Source organism: Colletotrichum jinshuiense, chromosome 1 (assembly GCF_051148585.1).
Source record: "Colletotrichum jinshuiense chromosome 1, complete sequence".
In the NCBI taxonomy this organism is placed as follows: Eukaryota; Fungi; Ascomycota; class Sordariomycetes; order Glomerellales; family Glomerellaceae; genus Colletotrichum; species Colletotrichum jinshuiense.
The window spans coordinates 3,791,563-3,806,583 of record NC_139302.1 but is presented as its reverse complement, the minus strand read 5'-3'; the positions used below and the strand labels follow the sequence as shown (position 1 = coordinate 3,806,583).

Here is a 15,021-nt window from a genome sequence, read left to right as displayed (position 1 = left end):
GGCACAATTAACGTCAGTATAAATCATGCAAGTGGGTATGGGTAGAGCGTGCAAGTATAGTTAAAGATTAGATGTTGCAATACTCAAGGTAGCACAAACCGTTGAGCTGCGACTCCAAGACTATTGAGGGTCAAGAGGGTCTTAAATAAAGACCCCGCACCTCACAATATCGTGGAGCTGTATTCGAGAGGGGCAAGTAAGACAAGCTGAACATCCTCCCTTGCTGCATTCTCTCGGGGTCTCCAGTTCAGCCCCTCCGATACCTTGTTGGACAAGTCGCAAGCCTTACTACGCCAGCATCTAGCTCTGCAAGCTGCTCAGCTACTCCAACTTCCCTACAAGTCTGTGCTTGCCTAAAGAGGAAAGATCGGCACCGTCTTATTGGTAGATTCCAATCCGATGTTATCTTATGTATATAAAAGTTCCGATTCTTGGGGCTGATTTAGCTCAACAGATGGCCAATCGCCGGCATAAGTCCGCAATGCTCTAGGAGAAACAGTAGCTACGTCTCCTGGTTTTAAGAGCAGCCGTACGATAGGATTCCCAAAATGGTGTTGGCGATTGGGTCAATCAGCGGCCAAGGGCTTCCCAATGGGCGCCATGTTCGTAACCGAGCATGCTGCTGGCCAACATTGGCCACACCACTCATTGCTGTTGGCACGTAGCAAGAGCTTACCAGAAGCCGAAACCGGTAACCCGCTCGATTTCGAAAGGTCTAGGCTGTCCCTCGAGGGAAACGGCAAGTGAAATGGGCTGTTTGTTCAGCCATCCGGTAATAGCCTTAAGAATTTGCACGGTAAACCGCCAAAGGGCGCGCTGCTATTTGATTGCTATGGGAAAGCACAAACATCACTGGCCTCCTTCACCTGCCTCATTTGGTTCACATGGCCGACCACGCTTATAAATGAACGCTTTCGTGATTGAAAAGGCTGGCGTTGGGGGCCCGGCTATGCCAAAGCCATGGTCTGGCTATCTGCAGCAACCATGCCGCTCAGCTGGAAGCCAAGCTCTTCAGCCCCAAGTCTTTCAACCGCGAAAGGGATAAGCCTACAAAGTAGTTTGCCAGCCTAACCGCCGCCAATCGCACCACGGAAACCCCCGTCTCAAGTTCGAGACCGACACTCAACTTCTTTAGAAAACGGCCCAGAGGCAATTTTCCAAGGAGACCAGCTAGGCTGGTAGTTAGTTATTCGAGACCTGGGGACAAATGCAGAGACTATAAGTCCCTTTAGTAACAAGATCAAATAAGAACATTACAAACTGCCCAAAGAAGGATTACGAGGGCACCTCTGCTAGTTGAAGGAGAGGTTGTCAGAGGAGAGATAGAGGGAAAAGCCAGAGGGAGGCTAAAGAGCAGAAATAGAGGCAAACATGCCGTAAAAAGAGCTTGGCATTCTGTTGAGCACTGTACCTTCCCTTCAAGAAAGAAAAAGAAGAAAAAACAGCATTGATGTTCTAGCAGTTGTGGAAGAGGCCAACTCTTGAATACTCCATTCTTGTCCGCTCATGTTTTCGATACACAATACTTCCGCGTCTTGAATATAATTTGCTATACACCAGAATGCACCACACCAGACAAAGGAACACCTAACTAAACCAAGCCACAGATGCAGGTTATCATATTAGAGAAAACCACTGGCACAGTACAAAATACAGAGTTGAACAAGTTCGCTTCTCCCGAAAGGAGTCCATACAGCCAATCTCACCAGTACTCGCGCTCCCTGCCCTCAAATGCAAAGTTGAGCATAACGGCAATAAACAGAGAAGCGCAGAGCGCGCTGGGCCCCCAGCGGTCGTAGAATTTAGCGGCTCTCCGCGTTCGGATGGCCTTGCTCCTGTACAGGTAGATGACAACAGAGTAGCAGAGCGACATGATAGCGATGAGGGTGAAGACTCCAGCCACAATGAACGACGCGCTGGTAGGCTTAGAACCGAAGTTAAGCAGCGTAACGGCCACTGTTCCAACGTAAATGGAGTATTCCAACTATTGTCATGTCATGTTAGCAGCCGTCTATCGCGGATACGGTCAAATAGATCGACTTACCCATCCTAAAAATGTTCTCTCGGCTGCAAAGTAAACCTTGGGCTCGACACGAACAGGCACATAAATCTTCTTTCCCTTAGGAGCCTTGAATCTCTTGGTCTGAATAGCTCCCGAGCCAAAGAGCTGTGTTTGTGCTTCTCGTCGGGGAATCTCCGAGCCCCGAGGATGAGGCACAGCCCACTTGAGCACACCGGCAGCGCCCTGGCCGAAAGCGCGGGCCTTCGTTGAGGCGAGCGTCGAGTAGTATGTCCAGCCGCCGACTCTACGAGCTTCCTCGAGGGCCTCGTCGGCATCGTATTCCTCGTCCGAGTCGTACAAGAAATCCTCGTTGTCAACAGCGGCGATAGTATCGACAGTCTGGTCTTCGACATCAACACCATTTCCTCCGTTTCTAACAGCTCCTTGCCCACTAGACTCCCCGTTCCTAGCACCATTGTTGCTAGAAACCAAGGGAAGTTCCTCGTCATCAGAGTCTAGCTCGTCATCCTCATCATCGTCTGAGGTGGTGGCTGTTGCGGACTGGTTCGGCCTGTGGATACCAAAGTCATGTGTGGCTGGCTTTCGGATATCCACATCCATTTGCGGCATCCAGAAAGGAAGCAGGTTGATTCGGTCGGGGAAAAGACAAGCCACTCCGTGGATGAACTTGGAGAACTTGGGAACAGCCTCAACCAAATGGCTGGAGATGAGCTGACGGACCCATTCCGGGGGTTCTTGGCCAAGCTGCGTCTGAAGCTTGACCTCGAGCACGGCGTACGGGAACCGTACGATGTCCTCTGGTGGCAGTTGCGAGAAGGGGTAGTCAATGCCAATGTCCATCCGCCGCCAGTTGTCGCCGGATCGCTTGCGGCCGTCTAGGTTGTCCTCGCGGACCATGGTAAGCTCCGTATCCAGTGAGATACGAACTCTGGCATCAGCTGGGAGTTGGAAAGCAGTACGGTTGTAGAAGGATCGACAAACAGGCTCATATCCCTTCTTGAGAACGGAATACTGCACCTCTGCCGCGAGCCTCTCGTCTTCGGCGATCTGCTTTTCGGGCTTCTTGCCTTCCTTGCGCGCTTTCTCGAAGAGAGCTGCTGGTAGAAGCTCGCCCCGCAGGTAGGAGTTGACATTCTTCTCCTTGACCGAGAATCGTGCCTTGACCGACTTCTCTCCAGTCCAGTCCTCACGATGGGTCTTGCGCTCGACAAAAATGTTCTCGCTCTGCATCCCACCGTACCATCTCAGACGGATGGCTTCCGCACCTTCAGTCTTTTTCAGGCGGCCCTCGTACAAATCCCAAGTCTCCGGGTTGTCGTAGTAGATGGATGTAATGGCCGAGTCTTGCGCCTCGAACTCTTTGCTTGCGTTGAAGACCAGCACGGGCAAGTGTTTCAGAATAATGAGCTTCAACTCTGTCACGTTGTCAGGGTGAACCCAATACTTCGTTGTGTTACGAACGAAGCTTCCCTGGGAACCACCAGCAGCGCTGTCGCCTATGACTGGATTACCCCTCGTCCTGACCAAGTCGTACAGCTTCGAAAGCTTTACCACAGAAGCATCATAGTTCTCCTTGTAGAATGGTTTCGCTTTGAGGCGCGTATCGAAAACGGGTTTGAGGTGCCAGCCGGTGATTTTCTGTTTCTTGTCAGCGATCCGCCTCATCCGTCTCAGAAAAGGGCGTCCCTTACATCGTGCTTCTTGATAATCTTGTAGAAACCCGTATAGTTCAACTGGACAAACTTGGCGAGATCGTGCACATCGGCAATAATGTCGCTCAAATCCTCCTCCAAAAGCATGAATTCCTCCTCGCTGGGTCCATCCTCACGGGGACCACGTTCGATGAGGCGATTGACGACGCCCTTAACCTCGCGCTCGCTCACAGCAATGCGCCTTGAAATCTCCATCGCCTTGACCTGCTGTTTGGTGTGCACCTTGTCGAGCTCGGCCTCGAGCTTCTTGACGAAGCGGCCTTCATCCTCCTCTGACCATTCTCGCTTCACACCCTTGCCCTTGTTATCCGCGGAAGACGACTTTATCGGGCCGGTCGCCGTCTTGAGGTCGGCCTTGAGGGCATCGTAGTCGATGTAGTACCATTGGTACTCGCGGATAATGCTCGAACGGAGCTGCTCGCCGAACTTCATGACAATGATACCGGGGCGTGCACGCCAAGATTCGCTAGGGGTGAGACTCGGACGCCAAAACCGTTCCTGTGTATTCAGGTCGTGTACTACTAGCATTAGTATTCGCCTTGCTCAGTAGGAAGCATTGTATAACTGCCAGGAGGCAGCCGAGGTTGGAGATTGTGTTGTTTTGAGCCAAACAATTCGATTGACGGTGGAGTCAATCGAGGAGTTTTCATACGAGGATGGGGTCTCACCTATGCAGCCGCGGCTTAGTGTACCCGATCGCACAGGTTCGAAATGTTCCAGATGTTGGAGAAAATGTGTAAGTTTGAGCCTTTCGTCTGGCGCGGTCGGGGGATTCAGGCAAAACAAACGAAGGACACCCGAAGGAGGCAGCGGCCGACAGTTACGAGACAAGCTTCGGGGCAGGGGGTCAGACCGTATCAGTGGTCCCAACCCAGTAAAGTGCAGCTCAAACCCGGCTTAGCTCCAGGCAGTCTGGGTCCAGTCCCGCTGGTATCCAGAGCTTGCCGCAGGGGACATTGGCCAATTGCGAACGGTAAAAGTGCACGTGCAATAGACGTCACAGCGCTTCAGCACAAGCGGGAGGATTTTTTTTTCTTATGGCGGGGTTGGCGGGGAATGCATGCCCGCCGCCGATGTCAAGAATTTTGGTTCAGGGCCGGCCGAGATCGAATTCCCTGCCGTATCACGGACCTGCCCCGGCACACCGACGGATCGAAGCCGTTTTCAGACCCGAACCCCTTCCGATCGAGGCTTAAGCACACCGAAGACTTTCCTTCCCGCGACCCAACCCTTCCTCTCTTCGCGACCATGGCGATCGATGACTCGATGCAGGCTCGCATCACCACCGACTGCCCAGAGTCGACCCGCGAGATTCTGCTGCACGCTTGGAGTCACGACGCCTCCGCGCTGAAGAAGATTCTCGATGCACCCGGCAAGGCTAGCTGCCAAGACCCGACCACCGGCGAGACACCACTCCACGCGGCCATCCGCGCCTGCGGCCCTGCCAAGGAAGACGACGATGACCTGAAGATCGAGGAGGCCAAGGAGACGATGGAGAAGCTGTTCCTCTCGGGCGCGATCTGGAACGACGTCGACTCCAACAATGAGACACCCGGATGCCTCGCCCTGCGTCTGGGCCAGAGCGAGTTGTACAGGCTCTGTGTCGAGGCTGGCGTGCGCGCTGAGCTACTTTTTGGCCTCCTGGACGGCTATGAGCAGCTGTCTTCGGGCTCCGAGATGGACGAGGACGAAGCAGTTGAGATTGTCGACGGCGAGGGCCTGACCGAAGAAGCGGACGAAACTGAGGCCCCGGAGCTTGTTGCCGTTGCAGAGGCCGAAGAGAAGAAGTTTGTGCCGCCGACAGTCGCCGACCCGGACGTCAAGTCGGACGAGTACCTCCGCTCGAACCTAACCTACACGGACGACAAGCTCGTCGACGATGGTGGAAACGGCGTCATGATGGCCTGGGAGACGGACATCATGCGCAAGAGCGTTGACGCCGTTCTCCCTAGCCTGCCAGCCGGCAAGCGCATCCTTAACGTTGGCTTCGGCATGGGCATCATTGACACCATGTTCCATGAGACGCGCCCTTCGAGGCACCACATCATCGAAGCCCACCCCGAGGTGCTTGATCACATTGACAAGTCTGACTCCAAGTTCGGCGCGGCGTGGGAGGCGAGCGGCCCCGAAGAGGGTGCATTCAAGGTCCACCGCGGGCGATGGCAGGATATCGTGCCCAAGCTGCTCGAGTCAGGCGAGATCTACGATGCGATTTACTTTGATACCTTTGGCGAGGACTACGGCCAGCTGAACACATTCTTCACCGAGTATATCCCTGGCTTGATGGATGAGCAGGGCCGCTTCGGCTTCTTCAATGGCTTGGGAGCAGACCGGAGAATATGCTACGACGTCTACACTAAGGTTGTTGAGATGCACATGGCAGATGCGGGTTTGGATATCGAATGGGATGAACTGGATGTTGACATGAAGGGTCTTGAAGAAGCGGGCAGTGGCGAGTGGGAGGGAGTGAAGCGACGCTACTGGACTTTGGACAGTGAGTCTTCCCCGATACCTTTTTTCGTCACTTCAACTAACAGATTGCAGAGTACCGGTTGCCAACATGCACCTTCCTGGGCTAATTACCGGCTAGGAATACTGACTGTATGAGCTATCTAATAGGTCTGGTGGACATAACCGTAGAACCCATTCAGATAAAAGTTCGTATCGACATTCTTCCGTCTAGGACTGGATTTTTACTGGCCCCTCCCCCTCACAGCATCCCCCACGCCAAATCTTCAAAATCTATTTGAAGTTCTCGGGATGCAGAATACCGGCCATGTTGCCTTGCTGGACTCTCTTAAGAGTCAGGGCTGCAATTAGGGCGGCGCCAACACCGCTGCCATCCTCTGCAGCAAGGATTTCGATAGGGTCTTCCTCCTTGGTGTTGGTCTTGGTGGGCCAGTCGAGAATCTCGCGCAGGGCCTGGGCGCCGCGAGCCTTGAAGTGGGGGTACTTGTTAAACACCGAGCCGTCGGCGCCAACGTGGCAGCTCTCGTAGCCCTTCTTCATGCAGATAGCAGCAACACCGCAGGCAGAGAGGCGGGCGGCACGGGTGCCGATAAGCTCGGAGAGTCGACGGATCAGTTCCAGTTCAGGCCTGGTGGCCTTGAGGTTCAGCTTAGATTGGAACAGGTCGCTCGTCTCCTGCAAGTTCTCGAAGGGATCACTGTGCCATGTTAGACTTCATGAAATTTCCACGTTGCTTTGTGAATAACTTACTCCTCAATGGCGGACAAGAAAGACGAGTCCAGTGTGTACGCCTTGCGGAGCTTGGCAATATCCTGGTTCTCAAAGATGTGCACAGCCTTGTTGTCGTGCAGGTCAACCAGGACCAAGCGGAAGATTTCACCCAAGTAGAGACCGGCAATCATCTTCTCGAACGCCTGCTGGCCCGGGCGAGGAGAGTCCTTATCGATGATGATGTCATAGGGAGTGCGAGGCAGGACCTTGTGCTCGTTGTCAAAGGCACCCCACTCGCAGTTGATGGCCATAGGAGTGTCGGGAGGCAAGTTCATGTGAGCAAGCTTGGGGATGGAACCGCAGTTCTCCATGTAGGCGGCGTTGCAGCCAGTGCCGAAAATGCAGCCAATCTTCATTTTGGTGTCGGTGTAAGCTGAGGCAATCAGGGTGCCGGTTGTGTCGTTGATCAAGGCGGTCAGCTTGATAGGTACATTCTACAGGTTGTCAGATCCTTTTCCAAAGCCAACTGGCCATATGCAAGTCTTACTCTGCGCGTCAAGGCGGCCTCGAGGAACGGAACAACGTTGTGTCCCTCAACTCCGGCAATATCGAAGCCCTTGGTCCAGCGCTGAAGGATGCCCTCGTCGATGTAGTTCTGGGTGGCAGGGTAGGAGAATGTGAAACCCAGGGGGATCTTTTGAGACTGGGGGTGGTCGGGGTGGTGAGTCTCAATGAACTGGGCCAGGCAGTCGGCGATGTACTCCCACAATTCGTCCGACTGGCCGGTCTTGAGTTCCTCGGGCATTCTGTACTTGGACTGAATGATGTCGAACTCGGACTTTTGATCCGTCAGAGTGATCTCGCAGACACGGAGGTTGGTTCCTCCCATGTCAAGAGCCAGGTAGGTTCCGGTCTCGTAGCCATCGGGGAAGGACATGACCCATGTGGGGTTCATGGGCTGAAATTCGAGTTAGAGTTGTGATTCGTGAGCGCAGAGCTACTGGAGGGATTTCGACTTACGATGCTACCACCCTCGACGCTCAGGCCTATGCCTCGTTGTTAACTACTGTCAAGACTTCAGGTGCATATTGGGTATGGAGTCACCCTTGTCGAGCTCAGAGATGAAATGCTTGCTGATCTGCTTGAGCTTCTCAGTGGGGACAGTGAACTGCTCCTCCAACTTCTTGACCTCGGCAAGGAGGTCCTTAGGCACATCGGCCATTGAGCCTAGAATTCCACTCATGGTTAGCGATCACAGAATAATTATGAGTGCTTGGGCCACTATTGCTTGCTTTGGCGTGAAGGAACGAAGATGTTGGTGTGGTGGTAGGATTTGTCCCTTGTAGTGGGAGCAATTGCCTTGTCCACCATGATGACGGAGGTCTGAGATCAGCTGCCGAGATATTCGCCCTACTACAGCGGGGCGTAACAATTCTGGTCTGAGGGTATTACGGAACAGTCGTGCAGGGGGAAACAGCTGCGCAGCTCCCAAGACAAAGTGCAAACAATATCAAACAAGCAGTGTAGCGGTCAACACAGAGGGTTCGGGGCGAACAAGCAGACAGGAACGGCGCTTGCCAGCTTGTTTATACCGAAAGCTGCTGTACCCAGAAGAAGAAAGCTGGTGAGGAGGTGGGGGAATGTCTGATAAGTAAGACCGTGTCTCCCAGCTCAACGCTAGACAACATGCATGCACCTGTCCAAGGTCGAGTACCTGCAAGCTACCCCTATGGCTTGGGGTAGCTCCGTGGGAGCTGTGCAGCGGCCCAGCCTTGTGGCGCATCATGTCCTCCGTACAATTGGATACGTCAAGCACCTGTCAAGGTCGGGGTTGGATGGTGATGGTGGTGTGAGCGGGCAAAGGATAGGATGCTGAGGTACTGAGCAGGACTGAGAGGGTGTGACAACCGCACGCGCCGGTGGTATGGCTTAGGAGCAGGGCAGCTACCAGCAGCTTGGAAACTGAGGCAACTCGAATAATGTCTCAACACTGAATAGCGGCCGAAAGCCCCGTCCCCCTCCATCCTGAGCGGTTCCAATAAAACGAAGAGCAATGAAGAAGAAATCGTGGCTGCGAACTTACCCTTCCTACTGGGCGGAACTTTGGGACCGAGACCAACCATTTTGACAGGAGCTTTGGCGGATCGCGGGGTAAAAGTTGGTGAGGGGTGGCGATTGGGCTTTAGGTGGTGAGAGGTGCAGCAACGCAGCTGTCGACAGCTCGAAGGAATACAAGACACACGATAATATTGCTTTTTGCCGTAGGTGGGCGGTCAACGTGCCTGTGCTTGGTGAGGAATTGACGTTGAGAAAAAGGTGAAGAGGCGTGGATCATCTGACCGAGTGAGAGGAGGTGAGAGGTCAAGTCAAACTCAGGTGGACTCGGCCTTGTCAGGTCCTGCACCAAACTGGACCTCACCCTCACTCAGCGCTGCTGTACGCTGCTGCACTACGGTTACCTTGCTCCTCTGCCGCCCCATGCCTTGAGTCGAGTACCCCCGAAACCGCTGAGCCAGTCTGTACCAGGCCGGGGCCAGCTCAGACACGAACCACACGCTATTTTTCTTGGAACCTTCCCAGGTCCAGGTCGTCCCACCGGAGCGCGGCCCAAAGCCGTCAAGCCGCCCATCCATAAGTTACCACGAGATTTGCAGCGACGTTACTCGACTGGGATAACCTACCTAGATAGCGGTTTGCGGTGGACCCCTAGGGTTAATCTGAGCTTCATTGCAAGAGGCTAAAGAAGCACCATTACTATTGAAAGCAGCCGATACGGTTTGTTAACGCCGATTTCAAAATCCCAGACTGCCCGAACCCGAAGAAGAGTCGATCTAATTAGATGTTCCAGACACGCCACTATCTTCCAACGCCTATCTGACTTCCCCAAAGTCCGAGCTAACCGTGTGTGACGTGACGTCTTGTTGGGGGATGAATCACAGCTTAAGCAAGTAAAAGCTGTCCGCCCCACCAATACCCGAAGACCGTCACCATTGGCGAGAATTGAGACTGCACCTCCCGTCCCACATGCCAAGCGAAAACCCGACAGAACGTGGCTGAGGTGCAGGGCGTGGCTGGAGCTAGCTCCCTTGTCCACGCGGTGTGTGGCTTCCGCCGGTCTGGACCCGAACGTTGAGCCCAGTCCGGACTTGTATTGACCCGGCCCGGTACTCTCCAGCTCCCCATGGTCCGTGCACACCGTCAAGCAACGTATCCGTAAGCTTTTTGGCTGGGGGGAGCTGTCTCAGGAGCCAGATCATCCATTCAGCTATGGAGTGAAAGCCCCGATTGCGCCTCAACAACCGCTCTTCTCCATCTTTGATTCTCACTGCCAGGAGCGCTCTGTCAATGAGCATCTCCTTCGAATTTCCCACAATATGAGAGCCTTCGCCATCGCCGCAGGGCTTCTGAGCCTGCTCTCCCCTGTTGTCGCAAGCTCCGACGCGGCAAACAAGGTGTCGAAAGTCAACTTGCCCGCTACCTTCAAGCCGCCTCAGGTCTTCAAGAATGCCAACCTTGTTCACATTGTCTCTTTGGAGAAGAACTATGCCAAGGAGTCAATCAACGTTCTGATCGAGAATATCGACAAGCAACCCCAAGATGAATACTACTTGCCCTTCACTCCCGACCAGATGTCGCGCATCGGAGGCTTCGAGGCGAAGGATAGGAAGAACCCAGAAGCTGGTCCTTTTGCCGTTGATGCGGTCGAGTACGATCCTCTGAGGTGGGTTGACATTTGCACAAGTTTCAATTATGCCTGGCAATATTAACTAGGAAGCAGCGAGATTCAGTACTACAAGATCCAGCTGCCCACGCCCTTGAAGGCTGGTGGCCAGCAGACGCTGAGCATCTCCTACTACATCCTGAAGGCCTATAACCCTCTGCCGGCTTCAATCGCACAAGACGAGCCCCAATTCCTCACCTACGACTTCTCCGTGTACGCCCCTTCCGTCTACGTCACCTCGAAGCAGAAGACTGAGCTCAAGTCTCACTCGTCCAACATTCCCGACTACACCAAGCTTCCTGGAAGTGGAGACGTCAAGGAGTTCCCCCAAAAGCAGGGTGCCAAGCTCATTTACGGACCCTTCGACGAGAAGCCCGCTGGTGCAGTCTCCCCTGCCCAGGTGCGATTCGAGTTCACCAAGCCTGTGACCCACGTCGCCAGACTTGACCGCGATATCGAGGTCAGCCACTGGGGAGGAAATGTGGCTTTCGAAGAGAGATACGAGCTCTACCACCGTGGTGCAAACTTGTCGAAGCTCTTCAACCGAGTTAAGTGGGCGCAGTCGCAGTACTACAACCCCAACTCATACGCGCTCAAGGAGATAAGATTTCCCTTGAGGGTTGGAAGTGCAGACCCTTACTACACCGATGCTATTGGTAATGTGTCTACCTCGAGATTCCGCAGTAATCAGCGGGAGGCTCTCTTGGAGATCAAGCCCCGCTACCCCGTCTTTGGTGGCTGGAAGTACCCCTTCACCATCGGCTGGAACTCGGATGCGAAGAACTTCGTGCGCACAGTCAGCCGCTCTGGACAGTACGTTCTCAACGTTCCCTTCTTGGAGGGTCCTAAGCAGCCCGAGGGCGTCGAGTACGGACAAGTCAACCTGCAGATCCTGCTGCCGGAAGGAGCAACGTAAGTGAAACATGACACGCCCAGAAATTGTTTCTTATGGCTAACGATTCTGTATAGAAACGTCAAGTTCTACACCAGCATCCCAGAGTCTTCCATCACGGACTCCGCCGTTGACATTCGCAAGACGTACCTCGACACCGTTGGTCGCACCTCTGTCACCATCAAGGCGAACAACCTTGTTGATGAGCTCCGGGATCGGGAGGTGATCGTGTCGTACGAATACTCCTTGATTTCCGCCCTGAGGAAGCCCGTTGTTGTATTTGGCAGCATGATTTTTGTGTTCGTCGCCGCATGGGTTCTCGGAGGACTGAACCCTAAAATCACGAGCAAGAAATAGAGTGAGCGACTTTAGACACTGGGACGGCGGCTTTCCTAGCATTGTATATGTAACATCAGATGGGCATCTAAAAGCAGAACGCGGAACGGATGGCTTTAGAGAATCATGATTGGACTGACTAACTCATTCTCGCACATGAATTATCCGTTGCTGTTTGTTCCGATTTGCTGAACTATGTTTATAATTCTGATGGGCAGGGTCGATGCCGTAAGATTAAGTCTTGCTATGTAACTTTAGGGAGCCTCTTTGAGAGTATCCCTGCCGTCAGTCACAATGGCCGCCAGGAGGATGCAGGCTGACGTCGTGGGCTGACCAAAAGTGTGAGTGCGGTGAGAGAGAGAGTGTGTGTGTGTGTGGAGCGGATAGGACAGATCAGATCGTAACTCTCGTTTTCCATCATCGAGAGCACCAAGAGGTCATTACCGACAATCCCGCGGCTGAGGCCGTTGTAGCTTGCTGGTGGAATGCCAGCCTTGTGCCAGGTTGCCCGTTTCCAGGTCGGATTTGCTTGACTTTCCTGCTTTCTCTGCAGAACGACTGGGAACGACTGTAACGGTAGCGGTCGCTGACCCCGTATCGGTATCCCGTATTCAAAAGCCAAGACCCGAGGAATACAGCTAAACTCGGCGATGCTTCGTCTGAGGCCCTACACGACCTATGACCCAAGGCTACCCTTTGTCAACTCTGATAGCTTCAAACCCTTTCCCCTGCCTCTTTCCAAAATTAAAACCAACTTCTTCTGACGTCTGCGGGCCAAATCTCACGCGGGTCAAGCCCAAGGTGGGGGACCCTGGCTTGTGCGGCGGTCTGGACACACCCCAAGTTGCGGTGGTCATTAGTCCTTGAACAAGGGTGGCAGACCCAACATGATGCTCCCCGCCAGCCCTTCGCGGATTGGAGCAAGGGTCGGAACCAGGGCAGCTGCGCCCACGAACCTGGAAGAAAAACGGGAGAGGAAGCTGAGCCACTCTCTGACAGCCAGCGACCAACCAGCACCCACGCGCGCAGGGTTTCGGTGAGGGCCGCCGCGCCGCTTTGCTCGCTTCGGTCTTCCGTCTGAAGGAAAGGAAAGTGGGATGGATGGACGGATGACTTGACTGCATTGTCGAGTCCCCCTGGCTATACTGGATAACACTTGAAGCGAGAGGCCCAAGCCTGGACTGGTCAGGAATAAGTTGGGAAATCATAAAAGGCTGCCTGTCGCCCACCACCCCGATTTCAGCCTGGTGCATCGCAAGCTTGACACTTGAGCATAGAATATTCGCTGGCCCTTCTACGTGCATTTATCATCTACTTTCTTCCCGGCTCTACACCTGATTAGCCGGCATAGCTACTACGAACGTATTCAACGCCCTTGCATCTATTCGGTTCTGAACACCAAACACCGTACAACACTATAACACGACTCTTACGATAGACGATCGACTACTCTACAAATCAAGATGTGTTTCGGACTGGGCGGCCGCAAGCACTACTATCACGAAGAGGTGATCCCAAGCAGACACCACCACCATCACCACGGCCACCACCACCACCATGGGCACCATCACCACGGCCACTCCCCGCGGGCAAGCTACACTAGCGTGAGGAGGTCCTACGTTGCCAGCAGCCCGAGAATCAGCTACGTCGAACCTGTGGTCTACGAGCGAACAAGCCGAACATACCGCTGAGCCAAGCGCGCGCGGGAATGCGGGAACAGTTTATTAGATGAGAGAAGCGGCATGACGTTTCATAAGAAGAGGGGAAGAAGAGGATGATAGAAAGAAGAGATGGGACGGGGGGAAAAGGTTCGATCTTCCGAACCAAGAGCAACACGGGCAGCCACGGCGATGGCATCAAACTTTGGGAGGCATTGGCGCTCGGTGGGCGGCGCTGTGATAGCCTTGGACCGCCTACATCTTGTGAGCTGTGTCAATATGTCCCAATTTGGGCAACTGGAGTGTATGATTTTGGTGTACTTAGGCCGGCATGATTGTTACGAAATCTCAGTGGTACGAAATTTTGGTTCGTTTGCACAGGGTCTAATCTAAGCAGTTTTTGTAATGAATATTCGTCTAGACTTTTTTCTCATCCGTAGTTGATGCATGAACCCTGACGCGTTAGGCAGTAAATGCGCATACAGAACTCTCCCCCCCACTACAGGTTGGGTGCCAACGCACTGCACAAACTGTATAACATAATAAGGGACGAGCGCCTCCAGCCCGTTTCCAAATTGAGAATTTGAGAATTTGAGTTTGGCGATCTGAAGAGACCGTGAAGATTGAAATGGGAGCACCAACGAGTAGATGTCCAGTGCGATGCAATGGGGTGTGAAGCGTGGGGAGGGGGGTGCGGGGCAGGGAAGCACCCTTTTCCCAGGTGCCGCAGCGGGCCCCTGGTCCCGAAATGACATCATAGCGCGACCCCTCCAACCCTTTCGTCATCCTCAGCATCATCATCACCACAACTCAGTGAAGCTACTTCGGGAAGGGTGAGGTAGCCACTTTAGCCTGCCTGTTGTTCTCGGCTTGCCTGACTGTTAACCTCTGAGATGTTCCCCCAACGCTGCCTTCCCCATAAGCAAACGGTGTAAATGCCTTGCAGGGGGTGATTTGTGCTCTGCCCACGGCCCGAAGAAGACTAAAGCTAGAGCTACTTGCTTCTGGTTTCCCCTTGTGATGTGGAATGCCAGCTACCAGTCGCCAGATTACGACATGACTGTCTCACACGGTTCCTTTCTGTGTTCCGATGCTGCCGTTGTGGCTCCCATCTCAAGCCCTTCTTAAAGTCTGGAGTAGACCCTTGTCGCATCGTGGTTGTCGCATCTTTCGCTGCAACTTCCTTCCCCAGCCTTATCCTATCTTATCTTGCCCCAGTTTCCCCAGTTGCTCGAATCGGAAGGACATATTCCAACCTTAGCTTTGACGCTCCGCGGTTACAAATCCTGTAGAATCCTCTCCCTGGCCCTGACTTCCCAGACCCGCGCATCACGCCTTGCAGGGACCGGGTTTCTTTCCTCCCATATCTACGGCACCCAGGAGCTCTTGCTTGTATGCTGGGCAGATAAACATCGAGAAGGTGCTTCGAAGTCAAGGGATATTCTCCATTGACCCCCAGTCAACCGTCACCATGTAAGTGAAGGCCCTTTTCCCACATC

The 15,021-nt window shown here is 53.7% G+C and overlaps 4 protein-coding genes across 4 annotated transcripts; 2 read left to right on the top strand and 2 right to left on the bottom strand.

The window, feature by feature from the left end:
• Positions 1-1,702: 1,702 nt before the first annotated feature.
• Positions 1,703-4,167, bottom strand: EsH8_I_000962 (VTC domain-containing protein; the record flags this gene model as incomplete). Its single annotated transcript, XM_083268375.1, has 3 exons — positions 1,703-1,984; positions 2,045-3,661; positions 3,715-4,167. 3 exons carry the CDS (start codon positions 4,165-4,167, stop codon positions 1,703-1,705), a joined length of 2,352 nt encoding a protein of 783 aa, XP_083118813.1.
• An 816-nt stretch (positions 4,168-4,983) lies between these two features.
• Positions 4,984-6,314, top strand: EsH8_I_000961 (protein-arginine N5-methyltransferase; the record flags this gene model as incomplete). Its single annotated transcript, XM_083268374.1, has 2 exons — positions 4,984-6,229; positions 6,280-6,314. 2 exons carry the CDS (start codon positions 4,984-4,986, stop codon positions 6,312-6,314), a joined length of 1,281 nt encoding a protein of 426 aa, XP_083118812.1.
• A 163-nt stretch (positions 6,315-6,477) lies between these two features.
• EsH8_I_000960 (hexokinase-domain-containing protein) lies at positions 6,478-9,038 on the bottom strand (the record flags this gene model as incomplete). Its single annotated transcript, XM_083268373.1, has 6 exons — positions 6,478-6,901; positions 6,955-7,409; positions 7,463-7,873; positions 7,936-7,961; positions 8,020-8,142; positions 8,999-9,038. 6 exons carry the CDS (start codon positions 9,036-9,038, stop codon positions 6,478-6,480), a joined length of 1,479 nt encoding a protein of 492 aa, XP_083118811.1.
• A 1,251-nt stretch (positions 9,039-10,289) lies between these two features.
• Positions 10,290-11,885, top strand: EsH8_I_000959 (dolichyl-diphosphooligosaccharide--protein glycotransferase subunit OST1; the record flags this gene model as incomplete). The annotated part of the gene is made up of 3 exons (XM_083268372.1): positions 10,290-10,636; positions 10,694-11,548; positions 11,606-11,885. 3 exons carry the CDS (start codon positions 10,290-10,292, stop codon positions 11,883-11,885), a joined length of 1,482 nt encoding a protein of 493 aa, XP_083118810.1.
• Between the last annotated feature and the right edge of the window lie 3,136 nt (positions 11,886-15,021).